The 19,702-nt window shown below is 40.5% G+C and overlaps 5 protein-coding genes across 5 annotated transcripts; 3 read left to right on the top strand and 2 right to left on the bottom strand.

The window, feature by feature from the left end:
- Window positions 1–9,780: 9,780 nt before the first annotated feature.
- CLUP02_17639 (uncharacterized protein) lies at window positions 9,781–10,138 on the bottom strand (the record flags this gene model as incomplete). The annotated part of the gene is made up of 2 exons (XM_049296547.1): window positions 9,781–9,942; window positions 9,971–10,138. The coding sequence occupies 2 exons, from the start codon at window positions 10,136–10,138 to the stop codon at window positions 9,781–9,783; spliced, it is 330 nt and encodes a 109-aa protein (XP_049137771.1).
- Window positions 10,139–10,385: 247 nt separating this feature from the next.
- On the bottom strand, window positions 10,386–10,851 carry CLUP02_17638 (uncharacterized protein; the record flags this gene model as incomplete). The annotated part of the gene is made up of 2 exons (XM_049296546.1): window positions 10,386–10,587; window positions 10,700–10,851. 2 exons carry the CDS (start codon window positions 10,849–10,851, stop codon window positions 10,386–10,388), a joined length of 354 nt encoding a protein of 117 aa, XP_049137770.1.
- Window positions 10,852–11,348: 497 nt separating this feature from the next.
- Window positions 11,349–12,058, top strand: CLUP02_17637 (uncharacterized protein; the record flags this gene model as incomplete). Its single annotated transcript, XM_049296545.1, has 2 exons — window positions 11,349–11,525; window positions 11,714–12,058. Coding segments are annotated over 2 exons (522 nt in total), but the record flags the coding sequence as incomplete, so codon positions are not given.
- A 370-nt stretch (window positions 12,059–12,428) lies between these two features.
- CLUP02_17636 (uncharacterized protein) lies at window positions 12,429–15,201 on the top strand (the record flags this gene model as incomplete). Its single annotated transcript, XM_049296544.1, has 3 exons — window positions 12,429–12,637; window positions 12,691–14,327; window positions 14,381–15,201. 3 exons carry the CDS (start codon window positions 12,429–12,431, stop codon window positions 15,199–15,201), a joined length of 2,667 nt encoding a protein of 888 aa, XP_049137768.1.
- Window positions 15,202–15,966: 765 nt separating this feature from the next.
- Window positions 15,967–19,702, top strand: CLUP02_17635 (uncharacterized protein; the record flags this gene model as incomplete). The annotated part of the gene is made up of 4 exons (XM_049296543.1): window positions 15,967–16,047; window positions 16,215–16,908; window positions 16,962–17,845; window positions 17,900–19,702. 4 exons carry the CDS (start codon window positions 15,967–15,969, stop codon window positions 19,700–19,702), a joined length of 3,462 nt encoding a protein of 1,153 aa, XP_049137767.1.

Below are 19,702 nucleotides of genomic sequence, written 5' to 3'. Positions count from 1 at the left end.
CTTTTTACGATATTTTAATTCTATATCGTTTCTTAATTATAACTCTCTTATTATACTATTACTAAGTATTTACTAAAATATTTACTATTTTGCGCATTTAGAATATATTCAATATAAAATATAATTTTAAAAAGGGCTTTTGCGGTCTCTATAATAATACTCCCTATATACGCTACTTAGCTAGCCTATATCGTAATATTAACGAGCTCGTTTATATTACCGGCGCTCACGTTACTAAGTATATTATTAATTAATTTAATAAAAAGAAGTGTTCTATTATAAGTCGTTAAGTCCTTACTAATCCGTTATTAAAATATTAATTAACGATATCTCTTAGGTTCTTAAAGAGCTATATAGCGCCGCTTAGTTTACTTAAAATACTCTTATAAAGTTCTATAATACCGAGGAGTAGGGTAGCCTTAACTTTTATAAGCGCGGCCGCGTTCTTTATACTTTTAGCTATATTACTAATATATAAAAAAAGGTTATTACTTATATTACTAACCCGTTAGCGAGTAGTAAAGTAAAAAATGTTTACTTTAAATAGGCTACTCTTTAAAAGCTCGTTATTAACTACGAGTATTTAAACTTATTAATCTTAATTACGATAAGTCGTTAGTAATCGTTTAGCGAATTTTCTTTTTACTAACTTAGATTTCTTTTTTTAAGCTAGTATTTTTAATATTAATAATAAGACTAAGATTATTTTTTACTTTAGTTATTTCTAGCTAGCTTATTTTTATAATAATAGCTATATAACCGCTCTATAAAGTAACTTCGACGCTCTAGCTTAGTATTATAAAGATATTCCTAAGGGCGTTATTATTACGCATATCTAGGAGTTTTTTACTTTCCTTATTTTTTATAAACGCGTTACTAAGTTCTTAATAAATAAAGTACCTACTTATACTATTATTATATATAGCGCTACTCCTATTTCCCGCGGTCCCGAGACTTAGATTCTTATTAAGAAGCGTACTCTTATTACTAACTATATTCTTAATAATAATAATAAGCGGGACGACTTCGGGTTTAAGTTTAATAAGTCCTAGTGCGAGAATACTAAATCTTAGGAGCTTAGTAGCGACTTAAAAAATTCTCTTTTTTAGCGTCGTAATAAGCGCTACTATCTTAACGTTAATAACTTACTAACCCCTACTTATAACACTCTTTTTAATATAAACGAGGGTACTTTAGTCCTTAGTTATATTATTTTAGATCTTAATAAGGCTAGTATTACGCTCCTCCCGCTCTAAATAAAAGCTTTATAACGGCTCGACGAGGCTATTACTTATACTAAGGTTAAAGCTATAGGTCGTAATAAGTAGTTTAACGTTAATAAGTTCCTTATAAATATTAATATTATTAAGGTCCCTTAGCTCGACTAGGACTACGAGAGCGTCGCTTTAGATAACGTCCCCTATCCCTAACCTATTATTAATAATAATAGCGTTACGGCCCTTATTTTACCTCCTACTCTACCTCTTATTATAGCTCTTATTATACCTCTTATTATAGCTCCTATTATACTTCCTATTATAGCCTTTAATAATAACTAAGTAGCGAACGCTCTATAAACCGCTATTATTAATATATATAATACTCTGCGTAACTTTAACTACCTCCCTCTTACTTATCGTAATATTAATAAAATTAATAACTTTATTCTAAGTAATTAGCTAAGTATACGTATAAAGCTTCCCTATTTTTTACTTATTAAGCGGACTACTATTGCTAATTATTAAGCTTTAGAAGTATATATTAGAGCCGCTACTACTACTATTAGTATTACGTAAGTTACTCCCCTTACGTAGCTAGATTTTAGTAATCTCTTAGCGACGTATTACTAAGGGTTATAATATTATATTTTTTTTTAAAAAATTACGCTAAGCTAAATAAAAAGGGTTCTATAGTATATTATTAATTAACTTATTTTTAGTAACCTTTTACTACGAACTTAACGTTTATTATCCTATTTTATATATGCCCTTTTTTTATAATATTCGAATTTATTAACTATTTCTACTACCCCTTTAAGATACTTAATAAGCTCTTACGTATTATACTTAGTAAGCTACTTAGCCTATTTAATAAGATATTATAAGTTTCCTCCCTCGTTTTATATCGTAACGATTTTTTTAATTTCTTAAACGTCTTACTCGTCCTCTAACTCTAGGAGATTTGCTATTTAATTACTGACCGTTTAATAATTTCCCTATAGCTTAAGCTAGGAAACTAAGAAAATATTATATATTCTCTAATATTACTTTAGTAAATATACTTAGTAAGCCTATTTCCTTACCCTTTTAGTTATTACTATTTTAATATATTTTAGTACTAGTTTATTATTTTTAAATCGTATATTTTTTATTAATAAACTAACGACCTCTCTATAATTAAACTCTTTTAGGGTATATTTTTTATTATAATAAGCTACTTAGTTTTTAAAAGCTTATACTTACGCTCGCGTAGCCTAGGCCCTAATCTCCTTAATTTTCTAGACCCTTTTTTAAACCCCCTAGACTATAACCTTATAATTAAGTACATATTTAATATACTTAGGGTAATAGCTATATAATACTATATATAAGGATACTTTTATAATAAAATATTAGCTATTATTATATATAAACTCGGCCTTTTCTAGCTACGCTACCTATTTATTTAGCGAGCCCTCGGTATAAATCCTTAAATACTTTTTTAATATTTAATAAGTTCGCTCCGTTTAGCCGTTCGTTTATAAATAATACGTAGTAAATAGTTAGCGACGTATTACCTATTCCTTAGCGAACTCTTCTTAAAATGCGCTTATAAAGAGCTTATTTCTATTCGTAATAATACCTTTAGGCATACTAAACTTATATTTAACCTCCCGGTATAAGATACTTACTATTTATACTACGTTAAGTATTTTAATAATAAGTAAGAACTTTATAAACTTTATTATATAATAAATAATAATTAAGATATTATTATACTCTGCGCCGTTACTATAAGCGCTCGGTAATAGCTTTATAATAAAGTCTATAAATATTTTTTAAAATAAGTATAAGGGTAGTAATAATAATTATAGCTACCCGTACGGCTTATATCTTAGGGTCATAACTCCTAAATAATATTTATAATTCTTAACGTATTTTTAAATATCTCGTTAAATATTTTTTTTAATAAAACTTCTTTTAAATTAGCTCGAGAGTTTTTATAGCTCCTATATAACCTACCCTATAATTATCGTAATATTAGTAAAGGATCTCTATTTAAAAAGACTCTACCTAAGGAATAATAAGTCTTTTTTTAAAAAATAGTATACCCTATTTATTAAGTAAATATGCTCTTAGCTCGCTAGCTATAGTGCGAACTCTTGCTAATTATAATATATAAAACTCGTCTTTAGCTTATAATCTTTTAACGAGCTCCTTAGTCTTTAGTAAGAGATAAAAAGTAAATACCGTTTTGCCTCTTATAAGCTCTTTTATAATAGGGCATAAGATATACTATTTTAATATAATAACCCTAGCTCTATCTAACTCCTTTTTATCTTTACCGGACCGTTAACGAGCGTTTATTAATAACTTTTTTACTTTTTTACCTCGAGTTATTATAGTAATAACTATTATTATTTTATTAGTACGCCCTATAATACGCTACTAATATAGGGGAGAGGATTCCCCGTCCCTAGAGCTAGTTAATATCTAGCTAGGATTATAAAGGGAGGCTTTAATTATTTAAACGTATGCCTTAGTAATATTATTTTATTTTTTTAGGCTAATTATCCTTTATTAGACGTCGGGTAGTAGTTAGCTAATAAGATATAGCTTCTAGGCTAGTATAAAAAGGACGTTTTTATAAAGCACTTCTCCCTCTATATAGTTTAGCTTTTTAAATAGACCGTTCGCTAGGTTTGTTTTTCTTAGCTAGTATTCTAAATTAAAATTAAATACTAATAGTTTATATACTTACCTTACGAGCCTTCTCTAAAAGTCCCGCGCTAATACGCCGATTATTCCCTTAAGTACTTAGTAATCCGTTAGGATTATAAACTTTTATAAAAGGCCCTAGAGGTAGTAAGCTTAGTACTCTAGCCCTTTTATTATAATAAGTAGTTCTTATTAACTCGTAGCCTATTATTACTTTATATCCGTGAGCTTCTATAATTAATAAGTAACGGGTCGCTATTCTCTATCGGCCTACTATAATAAGATTACTATAATAGCTTTAACTAAAGCGCTAGTTTTTATTTATATAATACGTTATAAATTTTAATATATAAGTACGGTTACCGAGGTAAAAGCGACTTTTAGCTAATTAAACGCCTCGTCTACTTCCTTAGTTTACTAAAAGTCCCTTATCTACCCTTTTTCTATTTTTAGTAATATTATTTTTAGTAATATTATTATTAGTATAACGATACCCGAGTATTTAGTAATAAACTTCTAATAGAAGTTATAAAACCCTAAGAATACTTAAATATCCTTAATAAACTCTAGCGCCTTTTAATTAGCGATCGTTTATACTTACGACGAGTTAATCTTAATTCCTTTTAATATAATAATATAACTTAAGAACTCGACCCTCTTTTAATAAAACGAGTACTTTAATAGTTTAATAAAAAGCCTATATAAATATAGACGTTAGAGGACCTTTTTAATATTCTCTATATATTACTCTTTTATTATTAAGTAGATTATTAGATTATTTATATATACTATATAATAAGTATTTAGTAAGTCGGCGAGCGCTCGGTAAATATATACTTAGAACGTTATAGGTACGTTCGTTAGTCCGAAAGGTATAATAATATACTTAAAGTAACCGTATTAGCTCCGGAACGCTATTTTCTATTAGTCTTCTTTTTTAATTTAGATATAATAATAAGCATCCTTAATATCTATTTTTAAAATCTATTTCGCTTTACAAAGCTTATCTAAGAGCTCGCTAATAAGTAGTAATAAGTATCAATTCTTTACGGTTACTTTATTTAACCCGTAGTAGTTTATATAAAAACATAGCGTACCGTCCTTTTTTAATATAAAAAGGATCGGTACCCTAGCCTTACTAACTAAAAGTATAATACGACCGTTTACTAAGTTCTTAGTAATATATACGCAAAGCTTATTAAGTTATTTCTTACTTAACGAATAAATAGGACTATATAGTAGTTTAGTACCTAGAACTAAGTTAATAAAGTATTCTACTCCGCTATATAACTACGGTCCTTTTACTAATTACTCGTTAAACGTTTTTACTTCTAATTAAAGTTTTAGTAATAAACCCCCTCGTAGTTTAGTCTCCGTTACCCCCGTAATACTTCTTATAGTAGCAATATATAATATATACGCCCTCTTATAATTCTTAATAATATTACGAGTTATTACCTTTAGTTTAGTAACCGAAATAGGCTCGTACGACTATATATTCGTTACTATATTAATATAAATACCCTCCTAGTTTATTAATAGTTACGATAATAAGAGGTTTATTATTTTTTTATCCTTATTAACTGCGGTAAATAGTTACTAAATCTTCCTTAGCTATCTATAGTAGTTAATAAAAAAGAGCGTTAATTAGTAAGCTTTTCCCTAGCTTATAGCTTTACCCTAGAAATCCCTTAACGAGGGAGCTATAGTAGTAGCCGGGGTTAACCCTAAGTAGGTTACGAGCCTAGTACTAATAATATCTATCTCGGAGTATATATCTATATTAACTTTTACTAGCTTTTTAATAATACCTCGTAGAACTATTACCCTACCCTTTATAGTTATTCTTATCGGTACCCTCTTAATACTTAGTATAAGCGTATTAGGTATATTACTTATACTTACTCGTTTTTTAATAAGTTAACTTTTATAACTCTTAGCTCGGTAGTAACCTATTAAACGGTTACTAACGTTAGTTTTAATTAGGGGTACGTCGGCTTATTATTACCCCTACCTCCCGACTTATTTTTTTAGTACTTACTAAATATATAGCTTATTTTATTATATATAAAGTACTTAATATTATTATTACGATGCTTTTATAATAGCTCGGTGCGAGTACTCTTATTATATAGCTTTTATAATATTACTCTTAATAAGTCCTTAGAGCCTGGCCCCTTAGAGCTCTCCTTACTCTTTTTTTTATAAAAGGGGGATATTTAACGCAGTTATTTTAATAATAGATATAGCCTCTTTTTACCGTCCTTTTATAACTAGTCGCTATCCTTTTACCGATTTAATAACTATAGTTTATTAGCTTCGTAAGCTATATCGTATGCTCTCTTAATTAAGACTTTATAATAAATTAGATCGTCCTATAACTAAAATAGTAATCTAAAAAAGAACTAATATACTTTTACTTTCGAATTCTTTATATTTTCTATACTTAAGTTATAATAAATTACTAATTACTTAGCGAGGAACTAAGTAGGGGTCTAGCCCTCTTTTAGCCTCTTCGTCCTTAGCTCTTTATAATATTCCTATTTTTAAGTCTCGGGGTCTACGTATTATTAATAAATAAACGCTAAGAAGTTACCCTAAGAGAGGGGATCCTAGAGGCTCTTCTCGTAATTATACTATTACGTTTATGATAATAAGGATATTTTAAATAGGGCCTATTTAATATACTATTTTATAGTGCTTTTTGTGCGAAGCTTATTACCTACTTCTATAATAATAATCTAGTCTACTACCTAAGTACTTATAAACTCTTTTCTAATTAGTTTATAGTTATAAAAAGGAGGCTTTTTATATTCTTATTAACTTAGACGCGTTACTAGCCGCTTAGTAAGCTATTAAACGAGCTCCTCATATTAACGCCGTTTTTAGTTTTAATCTTTAACTATTATTTTTATCGTTTTATAAAAGTAGGTTATTATTAAGCCTATAGGGTTTATTAAACTAGCTATCCTAGTACTACCCGCGCTTTTATACGTACTTTAACCTCGTATATTTAGTAATCGGTTACTAATAAACGCCCCGTTTATAACGAATAAGGTCTTCGGGGTATTAACGAGGTAACTAGCCCGTAAGGATAATCTACCCCGATTATTTTCTTTATTTAGCTTTTTTATAAACGTTAGTATTTAGGTAGGACTCGCTTTATAATAAGCTCGTTTTCTTAAATAGAATAGGGTTAAGTAATTAACTCTAGATAACTATAGCTCGTTAATATTAATAGCTCTTTATTAATAGCTAAGCGTCGTTTTATTAACGTTCCGTTCGTTTTTATAATTTATTATTACTTATATTAATTACTCTATAAAAATAGAAGCTTTAGAATTATAAGAAATTAGGCTATAAGTACTTAACTAGCGAGGCTATAATATAAGTATAAATATATTATAAAACTAAAGCTTATAGAGTTCTTTATAAGGGCTCTACTTTTTAAAAAGTTCTTTTATAATAAGATCCGTATACCGGTCGCTAAGTTATTAGCGTCCTATTACTAACTATATCCTAAATTTATTATAAATGTTTAAATACGTACGATAAGCTTTTACTATTTAGATTTAAGATTTATATTAGTATTAATACTTATTCGTAGTTTATTATATAGTTCTATATAGGGGTTTCTACTTATACGTCCCGGAATATACTTATATAATATCTTATTATTATTTAATAACGGGGATTTATGCTATTACGAGTTCGTTTAGACTAAGGGAAAGAAACCGTTCTTATATCTAGTGTTTATTACTACCTTTTATAATACTATTTAATAGCAAAAAGTCTAATTATATTCCGTAATTACTAAATCTTTAGTAAAAGTATTTATAACGTTAAGATTAAGAGTTAGTAGAATCGTTTTTATTAAAGTAAATTAGTATATTAATAAGTAAATAATATATATCTTAATATATATAAGTATACTTACGTTTATAAGAATACTTCTAACTACTTAAGTTCTAAGGGCTATTCTATATAAATATACTCTCTAACTAGATTATACTTTTATTTACGTATATACTACTAATTCGTTCTAATTTTATTAACTTTATATAAATTTAGAACTCTTATTAAATTCATTATTAAAAAGGTCGCCCTTATGTTATTTTTAGTTAGCTATAGTAACTATACTATTAACCTACGTTACGAACCGTATAAGACTTTATATAACCGATTAACTAAGACTAAGTTTAATAACTATTAAACGTTATTTAGAATAGTAATAATCTAGACGCATATCTTCCTTAAGCTACTTTATAAATTTATACCTTAATTATTAAGGGCTCCCTAACTATATTAGCTAAAAGTACGAAGTTTAATAAGGCTAATTATCCTTATTTTAAAGCGTATTAATATCTTCGTATTTATTTAAAATAGTATATACGTAATAAGCTCTAATTAGAAGTTACTTTACTTAGTAAACTATAGGGCGGTATTATATAAGTTAAGTAGAGATTAAAAAACTCTAGAATTAATCTTAGAGTATTAAATAGCTTTATAATTACGAGCAATACTAAGGACGAAGAGGAATTATAAATATAATTATAGTTTACTCTAAACTATTTACTAATAAGAATACTCGTTTCTATCTTTATAATATATTAGGTTATTTACTATTATAAACTTTATTTTCTTATTAAACTACTATAATCTCGTTTTTCCTATTGTTTTTATCTTTTTTAACCTTTTTCTTAGCCTTTACCTCCTTCTTAACGATTTTTTTTTCTTACTTAACTAACAATTCCTCTTTAATTTTTATTGTTAGTTTAATACTAATACTTATTAAAAGCCGTGTTTTCGGAACATTTTTATACGTCGTTTTACTTAAAGTTTTAGTTATAATTAGCTTTATATAACCTTTTCCCTTTTTTATTAACTAAGGTTTAATAACTAATAACTTAATTTTAGTTTAAAAAATAATAGAAAGTTAGTAATTGTCTTTTTTATATAAGATCGTAGCTTTAAAAAGGAATTTCTCTAAACTTATAGCTTCATACGCTACTTTATAGTACTCTAAAATATCGTAAGGATTCTTTATATTAATTAGAAATACTATCTACTCTATGAAAAAAATTTGCTAGTTTATTATAAAATATAAAATAATAAATCGTATTATATCTTAATATAAAGTAAACGTTAAAAAGCGATTAAACTAAACTTTCCTAATAAACTTCTTAATAACTTAGACGTTAATATAAGTCGTTATTTAGAAACCGTTAAGTTCGTTCTTAAAAAAGGATACTTTATATAATATAATAAAAATATTAATTATTAATAATTACTTTAGTTCCTTTTTTATTTACTAAATACTTCGTTCCCGCTCCTTTAAGCCTATAAAAAGAGATTTTATTAATATCGAGGCTTATACGTTTATACGTTCTTATTATATAAAAAGGGTAGAGCTTATATAAGTATTATTATTAATCGGTTATTTCGGAATAGTTTTATAAAAAGGTATCGTAAGGTTAATTAGTTCGGTAACGTTTTATATAAAAACTAGAAGTTATTATAGATCTATATTATAATATTTATAAGCGAGCTATTAGTTTAATAACTTAAGTAAAGAGTAATTTTTATTTATAAGAGGGTAAAAAGTAGTAATTATTTTTATAATAAAGTTATAAAAAGAAAAAAAACTTTTATATTAGGGTACGATATTGCGCAATTTTATATACCGCTATACGGTTTAATATATTACGAAATTAAAGTATTTCTTAAGCTATAAATCTCTATAACCCCTATTTATAAGTTACTATACTAGTCTAGACCCTATCCTAGGTAGTGGGGTAACCGTAAAATACGATTTCTACTTTAACACATGAAAAAAGTGTTTTGGCGGAGTGCCTCTTGCAGTCTACCGTACCAGCGCACTTTGGGTGTCTGCCGGGGGTTTCATTTGCTGGCTGCGACGCTGCCGGCGGACGGCAGGGCTGGTGGACCACGGTGTTTCCGGGTAGTGAGCCGCGTGAATCAGGACAGGTCGGTAGCGGTAGAGAGGAAGAAGGAGGAAATGCGACTTGTAAGGATTAGAGTGAAGACCATACCAGACCGTTTGAAGTCAAAGAGATGAACGCATCCCAAGACAAGCGACGAATGTTTGGGTGCGTCAGAACGAACGGGCCTTGATGGTGTCTGAGCCTCTGGAGGTCACCGAGGGAAGGTGCAGACGGGAGGGAGCCAAAACCACAACTGTGTACTCCGTAGGTATTCATACTTTGCAGACTTTTGCTACTGGATGGCAATCTAGACCCTCGAGTTGGGTACAGAAGTTGAAGAATACGGTACTCCGTACCTAGCTTGAGAAGAAAAAAAAAAAAGATTTAATCAAAAAGTAAGCAAAAAAGATTTGGCAGTGCCCACAAACCGGCAACGGCATCGTTGAATCGTGAGAGATGGTTTCCAGTTAGAAAGACGTCGGCCAATCAAGAAGCGTCGCATGCAGTGTTCAGCCGACCCACTTCACCTCGAGTGGCCAGGAATTGTCGATAGGCTGTAGAGGAACCCACCTGGTGGTAGGTGCGTTTCCGTTCCCAGGATGGCAGGCGCATCGACACCAGGAAGCTGCCAGGGGATCCAACTTTCCATGCCCAACTTTGAGATAGAAGTGGGGCCAGAAGTTGGGAAGGTGCAGGTTTGCAGGTTTGGCTTGACCTCTTCCTGCCTCCAAGATGGCACATTCACATTGAGCTAGCCCCTGTCTGGACGAAGGGACTTCTACTGTGTATGTTTCTTACCACGCTTACGCAGTAGTGCAGTACTTCTCCCTACCTTACCTGCAGTCCTGGTGTGCACTCAGAGAAGACAATGCACTTGCAAGTTGCACGGGCTTGTTCGAGTTGGATTGGCGCTGCGTGTCTGCGTCATAGTTGGCATTGGCTGGCATTTTGCTAGCTACTCCAAACCCTGCGGCGCGTCCAGCGTCCATTGAGACGGTGGCTCTGCCGACAGCTCAACCTGGAACACACCACCTCCGCGCCTCGTTTCCCCTTGCCCGCGCCACCAACACGATCTGTCCCGGCACTGTGAGGGAGCAATCTTTGCATGTGAGGTGAGGCTTTACTCGATTGCATGAACAAGCAGTACCCAGTCGGCCTTCACTGCTGACGGTGGTCCAAGAGGAGGGCCCAATGTAGCTGTCTTCAGCTGGTGTGTGTCGTGCACCAGCGGCATACCAGTGTGGAATGGGTGACAACCCGTTCTAGGCCACGCCGAACTGGGATTCTCAATTTGAATCTATCGGTGGCCTCCCTCTCATGCTTCGTCTCTGTGTGCCTCCTTCCTGGTCAGTGGGAGGGCTTGTTTGAGAAGAGAGAGGACCCTTTGAAAATAAGAATAAGGGACGATGACGACCCCTCATCGGATCAAGGGTATTATGATTCATCTCAAGCTTTCGGATCGCATTGTCCAGATAGAGACATCGGACTGCAGACATTCGATAGTGAAGAGGCATTACGACTCGTGCATCACTTCCTGCCACAGACTTTATCCAACGACTCCATCCATCTGTCGGTCTGCCCATCATTCTCCACCAAGATCTGCTTGTTATTGCGTCGTGACCAACCTCTTTCCTGCCTGCAGCCCTTCATCGCTTCATCGAAGGTAAGCTCCCTCGGCTCGATCGACAATTCCTTCTCTCATCCCCAGAAACCCTCCATGCTCTACTCCCCCATCTCCATCCTTCTAGCTACACTAGACTCGACTTGAGCTGGCGCAACAGTCGTGACAGCAACAGCAGCAATCATAGGCAATAGAAGGGGGCACGAAAAGATAGACTAACACTGCCCCTAGTGCTGTCTTGTGGCGTCACCTCCTTTCAGCACAACGGGACTGAGACATTGGGAGACGCGCCCAATTTCCCCCAAGCTACCATCACTTTACGGTCACGTCACTATTTGCTTCTTCTGCTCTGCTCTTCTCTTGCGCTTCGACGTACCCCCTTTGCAGCTTTGCACCAAGTATCCAAAGCAGTAGCACACCGCACCACCAGAAGGCCAGACCATAGCAAACCATCGCCCGCAAGCGCACCGCACTACCTCACCTCACCAGCGCGCAATCAGTTACCTCAGAGCTCTGGGCACCTCGTCGCTTGTGTAACTGATCGACGCTCGGCCTGGCCCATCCCAGCATCCTGACAAGCTACGAACCCATCGTCTCATTTCCCAACTCCCGGTTTTTCAACAACGCGCACCACACATATCATCCCCCACCCTTCCCCCCTTCCACTGCTTCTTTTTTAACCCCCTGTCCCTTGACCTTCTTTTCTCTTCCCACCCACTGCTCAGGTTCAGACTCCAGTGTCCACGGCCCTTCGCCTGTCTGAGTCTCTCCACGACCGCACACGACCCTCGATACCCTTCCCTGTTTAATACCCGACTTGGCCCCAGGGACCCCCACCGTATTTGACCTCGCGTCTTCTCTCTCGACTCAACTTTGTCCCAGCACACACACAAACACCAACAACCGAAACGACCACCAGGCGTCTCAACTCGCCTAGACGCCATCATGTCGGGTCTTGGCGATGCCGAAGGCGGCCAGTCCAACCGCGGCGAGGCTCTCGACGATACCTCGGGCAGCTCCATTTCCGGCCTCGTCAGTACTCTAGCCGTCTGCGCTCCCATTGCCGGCGTCTACCTCGTCATCTTCTTGATCCTTCGCCGCAGCCAAAGGCGATTTTATGCCCCGAGAACTTATCTTGGCAGTTTGCGTGAGAGGTGCGTGGGAATTCTTGTGTCTTGATGAGTCTCAAATCCTGACTGCCTCACAGCGAGCGATCACCAAGTCTGCCCAGTGGCTTGTTCAACTGGTTTAGTCACTTTTGGAAGATACCTGATGTCTACGCCCTCAAGCACCAGTCTCTCGATTCCTATCTCTTCCTTCGATTCCTCCGCATCTGTGCCACCATCTGCCTGGTCGGCCTTGTTATGACATGGCCGGTCCTCTTCCCCGTTAATGCTACCGGCGGAGGCACCGCCAAGCAGCTCGACATCTTGACCTACAGCAACATCGACGTCGCATCCTCCTCTGGACTCAACCGCCTGTACGCACATGCTCTCATTGGCTGGCTATTCTATGGCTTCGTCATGTACATGATCATGCGCGAGTGCATCTTCTACATCAACTTGCGTCAGGCTTTCCTGCTTTCGCCCACCTATTCTAAGCGAATCTCGTCTCGCACTGTCCTTTTCGTATCAGTCCCCGACGAGTACCTTGATGAAGCCAAGTTCAAGAAACTCTTCAGCGACTCGATCAAGAGAGTTTGGATCACTGGTGACACCGAGAAGTTGGACGATCTCGTTGAGGAGCGTGACAAGGTCGCCATGAAGCTCGAAAAGGCCCAGGTGAAGCTCATCAAGTTGGCAAATGCCGCTCGTCTCAAGGCTGCCAAGAAGGGTGGTGCTCCTGAGAAAACTCCCTCGGCTCAAGACACCGAGGCTGGCGCTTCCGATGCCGCTGCTCGTTGGATCCCCCAGAAGAAGCGCCCTACCCACCGCCTTGGTCTCCTGGGCCTCATTGGAAAGAAGGTTGATACCATTGAATGGTGCCGTTCCGAGCTCCAGCGCCTTATTCCCGCCGTCGATGCCGCTCAAGCCGACTACCGTGCTGGAAAGGCCAAGAAAGTACCGGCTGTGTTCGCAGAGTTCTACACCCAATCCGACGCCCAGGCTGCTTACCAGGTTACCACTCATCACCAAGCTCTTCAGATGACACCCAAGTACATTGGGATCCAGCCTACTGAGGTCATCTGGAAGTCTCTCAGAGTATCTTGGTGGCAGCGCGTTATCCGTCGCTATGCCGTTATCGCCTTCATCAGCGCACTTATCGTTTTCTGGGCTATTCCCGTCACAGTGGTCGGAATTATCTCCCAAGTCTCGTATCTCAAGAAGGTTTCCTTCCTTACGTGGCTCGACAAGATCCCCGACGTCATCATGGGCGTCGTTTCTGGCCTTCTCCCCAGTGTGGCTCTGGCTGTGCTCATGTCCTTGGTGCCGATTATCATGCGTCTTTGCGCCAAGCTTTCTGGCGAGCCTTCCAACTCCCGCGTCGAGCTTTTCACCCAGAACGCGTACTACTGGTTCCAGCTCATTCAGGTCTTTCTTATTACGACTGTCTCCTCGTCTGCTGTAGCGACCATTCAGGCAATTTCAAACAACCCGGGCTCCATCTTCAGCACCCTGTCCACGGCAATTCCCAAATCCTCCAGCTTCTACGTCAGCTACTTCATCCTCCAGGGTGTTACCCTCGCCACCGGTGTTTTGACCCAGGTGGTTGCATTTGCCATCTTCGTGGCCATTTTGAAGTTCCTCACCAATACGCCCAGAGCTTTGTACAACAAGTGGTCCACTCTTGCTGCTATCTCGTGGGGAAGCGTCCTCCCTGTTTACACTACCATTGCTGTCATCAGTAAGTTCCTGCACTTCCATCTCAATCCTAGTTTCCTTGCTAACTTTAACCAGGCATCACCTACGCTCTTATCGCTCCTCTGATGCTGTTCTTCTCCACCATTGGCATTGGCTTGTTCTATCTTTCTTACCGTTACAACATTCTGTTCGTCACGGACACCAAGATTGACACCAAGGGTCTCTTGTACCCCCGCGCCCTCAAGCAGCTCTTTGCTGGTGTCTACCTGGCAGAGATCTGCCTTGTGGGTCTGTTTTCCGTGTCGAAGGCTTTTGGACCCCTTGTCCTCATGATCGTCTTCCTCATCTTCTCCATCCTCTTCCACCTCACTCTAAACAGTGTCTTGGACCCTCTCTTGTACACTCTTCCCAGATCCCTGCAGGTCGAGGAAGAGTCGCTGAGTGCCGACATTGAGGGCATCGACCGCAAGGATTCCGGCAGAGGCGTTTCTGAGGAACAGAACGGCGATTCGAGCGGCTTCATGAAGAAGATCCCCAACATCAAGAAGTTCGCCCCTGGAGGTGACGAGAATGTTGTTGAGAAGGGCGGTAACATTGTTACCCGCTTCCTCAAGCCGTGGATCTTTGCCGACTATCTTCACCTTCGCACCCTTGTTCCCCACGACCCCACACAGATTGACGAGATGTACCCTGGCAACATTCAGGATAACGCCTACTACCCACCTTCAGTCTCAAGCCTGCCTCCTCTTCTCTGGATTCCTGAGGACGCCGCCGGTGTTTCCAAGTACGAGATTGCTCAGACTAGCAAGATTATCCCTATCACCGATGAGGGCTGCACGTTGGATGAGAAGAACAAGCTTGTTTGGGATTCTGAGGGCGCCAGACCTCCCATCTGGGACGAGAAGATTTACTACTAAAGCTCGTGCTTTACCTGTCACTTGTATACCATTGATACCCTTGGGAGTATGAGCTCTCTCTAATAACTCAATGCCTACTCGGTATTGGCCCATTTTTATGTAGTCACAAATGAGAATTTTATAATCCCACTCGTCTGCTTCCGCCTGCCTTGCTAGTGAAATTACGTAGCATGATTGAGATAACTGGTATGAATACACTCATGGCCAAATCTGCCATACACATATCCTTGACAAGACTCATGATCGCACGTTGTTGAGTTGATAATGAGGCGGCAAGATCCAGGTAACAGAGACGAACGATGCATCCAGGCCGATGTTTCTTCTGAGGGAGGTGTGTGTGCGTCGAATCGCTTCTTGTCTAGAAGGTCAGGTGCTTATTGCCTCAGTGGTAAGTGCCTCGAGGAAGGAGTGGGATATGAATAATTACTGGATTGTCGAAGCCTCGCTGATGAGGCTACACGATCATTCAGGCTCCCTTATCCACAGGGAACTTTGCTGAATGACTTCAACTTCGACTTGCGAGTGCCAGGCTTTCTGCCTACTTACCTACTTTTCCCCCACTTGGCGACCTGCCATTTACACTATTCGTCTCGCACCACCAACGTGAGGCTTTCGCGCCTCCATATTGTCAAGCACCCCAACCTTTCTTCCACGGTCACCTTTCCGTCGTCTGTCAATTTTTGCTCTTCCAATAGCTCTAGCAAGAAAAACGAGAAGAGGGTTCCACGAGCCACTTCACTCGCCCTTGGCCGCAGCATCATAAAAATGGCGGCGGTATCAGGAGATACTCCGTTGTTGGCAACTGCTATCGGAGCTACTCACCAAATGGAGACTGACGACGAAAAGGTATGTTTACGGGAAGCGTGCCTTAAGCTTCGCCAATGCTAATTGGTCAGCAGCCAAGTCCGAGTAGTAGTGCTGGAGGTGCTACGTGCACCCCATCCCATTCTCCACTCTGGGAAACCCCCCGCCACTCTTCTGAAGGACGCGGAACCGCGCTTTCGCGCCCCCAGCCTCTATACCAGCCAACGACTCCAACCAAAGCGTCACTCGGCTCTCTCCAACGTTGTTCCGTCACAACCCAACAATCGCCCACTGCGAAAACGCGACTTTGCGGCCTTGCCGCGTCGATCCATAGAGATCAAAGACAGAAGCCGCAGTCGACCATGGCTGAGGCCTTGCTGGGCCTCGCGCCCTCATACGGAAGCGCGTCGAGGAATAAGCCGTCAATTGCGCATCCCGATGACATCCCCGCCCAACTCCGTCGCGAACTCGATCGAAAGAAGACACCCACACGATGCGAACATCTTTCCGTCACACTCGAGGTGCCCTCTACCCTCGAATTCGCCATTCGCGATGGCGACAGCGATGCGCAGGAAAATATCGACTCAGCGCTGAGCGGCCTCCGAACTCAGGTCGTCGAAGGTCAAACCGTCAAGATTATACGCGCCTACGACACCATCATCAGCCAGCCCCACGACAACCCCGTGATGCAGAGAGCCGTGGCGAAGCATATTGTTGGGCTTCTTTCTGTGGTGGATGAGAGCACATGGGTCGTCAGAGAGGTTTCGCGCGGCCAGTACGGGTGGTCCTTCACCTACAACTGCAAAGACTCTCTCGTGACTTGGAACCGGCAACATCAGAAGACGCCAAATAAGACTATCATAGGAGAGTATAGTCAGAAGGAGCTTGAGCCGGAAATGCAGGGTAGGGTTTTGCGTCTTCGAGCGCGCATGTTCTATCTGCTAACAGCTACATAGCCCGACCAGCTTTCGACTGTCGCGGGACGCTTACCGTTGCGTTTTCAAAGAATACCCGAACCATCAACGTCAAGTACGAACACACGCCTCTGCATAAGACTTTGGGCGAGATGATCGAGCACTTCAAACCCCTTCCTCCGGCAGCACCTCCAGCACCTCTCACTCCCGCGGGAGAAAAGTCCAAGAAGGCGAAAACGCCGCGAAAGCGAAAGAGCGAGGCATTGAATCCGGACGGGACGCCTGTTGAGCCAAAGCCAAAGAGAAAGAGGAAGAGCGAGGCGTTGAATCCAGATGGGACGCCTGTTCAACCGAAGAAGAGGAAGAGGAAATCTGAAGCCGCAAAGGACGCACAAGCAGCTGGAGACACTACCAACGGCGAGGCAACAACCACTGTTCCGACCAAGGCGGATGCCGCTGTTCAAAGTGGAGTGCATTCACATGCGGTGCTGAATGTGCCCCCCGGCGAAGCGGCTAGGCGCCGCGAGGTCGCCATCAGACTCCTTAGCGACAGCGGCTTAGATCCCGAGAGTCTTTCTACGGAACAGTTCAGTATCTTTGCCAACCAATCTCCGGATCTTCAGAAAGAGTCACTTGCCATGCTGGTCAAGTATGGTGCTGAGCGACTCCGCATCGTTCATCCCAACGATGCCGCTGCGTCCTCGACCAGCGCGTCACCCACGCCTCAGCAGGAAACAGCACAACAGGCCGCTGTCACGACTGCCACATTGGAATCTCCAGCCTCAGGCAAGAAGAAGAAGCGGCCTCGAAAGTCGAAGGCCGCTGGAGACGCGGAAGAAGTGGAGTTGATTCCGGCACCCCCAGGCACGCCGATGAAGCTGATTTCGAGGGGTGGATGCATTGCTTGCAGAAGAGCAAAGGCCAAGGTACGTGAATCTGTTTCGTTGAGCTGTCTAGTAAGAGAGACTAATGTGTTCCAGTGCGATCGCGCCAAGCCTGAGTGCGCCTCTTGTGAAGAGCAGGGTGTGGAATGCCAATATCCCCTGATTAATAAAATGCCACCAAAGAAAAAGGAAGAAAGGCCTGCAGATGTAGTGGAGGACGAGGAGGACGATGACGACGCCGAGGCCGAGGTTGAAGCCGAGACCGAACCGGCGGAGCCTGAGATCGAAGTTGAAGAACAAGAACCGGACGACATTGAGACGATCGACTACACTTCAAACATGCCAGTTGCCAACATGCTCACTCCTGCTGCGCAGGCTCCCAGTCAGGACTACTTCAATGATGGGCCAAACGAAATGACCTATACTCATTCCGCTTCCAACGATATGAACATGTCACACGGTGTCTCATCATACCCCGAGCCTTCTGCCACCGCAACTTACGCAGAGCAGCAGGCAGTCTCCACGAGCTTTTCGCAACCGTCTCTTACCGGTACGGCAACGTACACTCAACCGAGTACAGATGCGAACAGTTATACAACCGCCAGCAATGACACAATGTCGAGTCTCAATTACTCCCAACCCTCGGCTAAGAGCCCGAGAGCGACGAGGACCTCTTCACGGCGCAGTTTGCCATCCGGACCAGGACAGCCGCATCAGCCCACGGCCGAAAGCCCTGTTCCTCTTCCCAGTTACGTACAAAACTGGCAAAGCATTTCTCCTCCCCGGACAGCGAACACAGTTTCGCCTACCATGACGACTAAGCAACACAGGCCGCGAAGTTCGACCCAGATGCCGGCTGCGACCACGGTCGCTCCCCAGGAAACATCCTATCGCAACACGCAACAGGCTGTGGCTCATGTCGCTGCACAGCAACAACGGCAACACCGTCCTTCCCCGACTCAGCAAGCAGCTCAAGTAGTGCAAACAGTCACCCCGGCCCAGGTCTCGCCATTCCAGGCCCCTGTACAAGCAGCCCGAACTAAGAGTCGAGCTGGACAGAGAGCCTCCACTCGTACTCCCGTCAATGAACCCCGTGCAACACCGTCCCATCATACCGTCCAACCATCGGCTTCAGCGACGATGGACTCAGCAACTTACAATGATGCCCAATCCTTGAGCAATTACAACAATTACAATACGAAGCACTCCAGCCAGAGCAATAACTCGACAGAGTTGGACACCACAAGACTCGCCTACCAGCCTTATGCGGCACAGAATACATCTGCAACAACATCTACTTACCCTTCGTATGACTACGACAGGACCGGCACCACTGAGCATACATCCAGCGGCAACGCGCGGTCCGGACAGTTGTACAACAGCCAGTCACAATCTCGCAACACGCAATCATACAACAATACCAACACCACGGCCGCGGCAAACACATATGCTCAACAGCCATCGACGAACCAGCAGCAGTCGTCCTCCCTGCAGTCGTTTAACATGCGAAGTTCAGCAGCGAACAGCACTCAGCCAAGATCGTCCTCTCGGAACGCAAATCAGCAGCCTCAACAGCAGCAGTCACAGTCGCAGCCGCAGCAGACACAATCGTATGGATCTTACGCAAACCAGACGCAGCAGCAATCAGCTCAACCAGACCAACACAACTGGTATGGCTTTGGCTCGGGATCTAACACTTCTTTCACGCCAGCCAATGTCGCTGGAGGCTATGCCACGAGAGGTGCCACTTCCGCCAACTACGGCAGCGGGTCCAGCACCTCCAACCAAGCATACCAGCAGCAACATGGCTCTCTTAACATGACGGGCCACAGTTACTCTCCCGGAGACAATGAGATGTACGAGTTGTTGAAGAACTCTCTTCACGGCCCAGGTCACTAA

Source organism: Colletotrichum lupini, chromosome 10 (genome assembly GCF_023278565.1).
Source record: "Colletotrichum lupini chromosome 10, complete sequence".
NCBI classification, from domain to species: Eukaryota; Fungi; Ascomycota; class Sordariomycetes; order Glomerellales; family Glomerellaceae; genus Colletotrichum; species Colletotrichum lupini.
The sequence above is the reverse complement of the archived record's forward strand: the minus strand, read 5'-3'. Positions and strand labels throughout refer to the sequence as shown.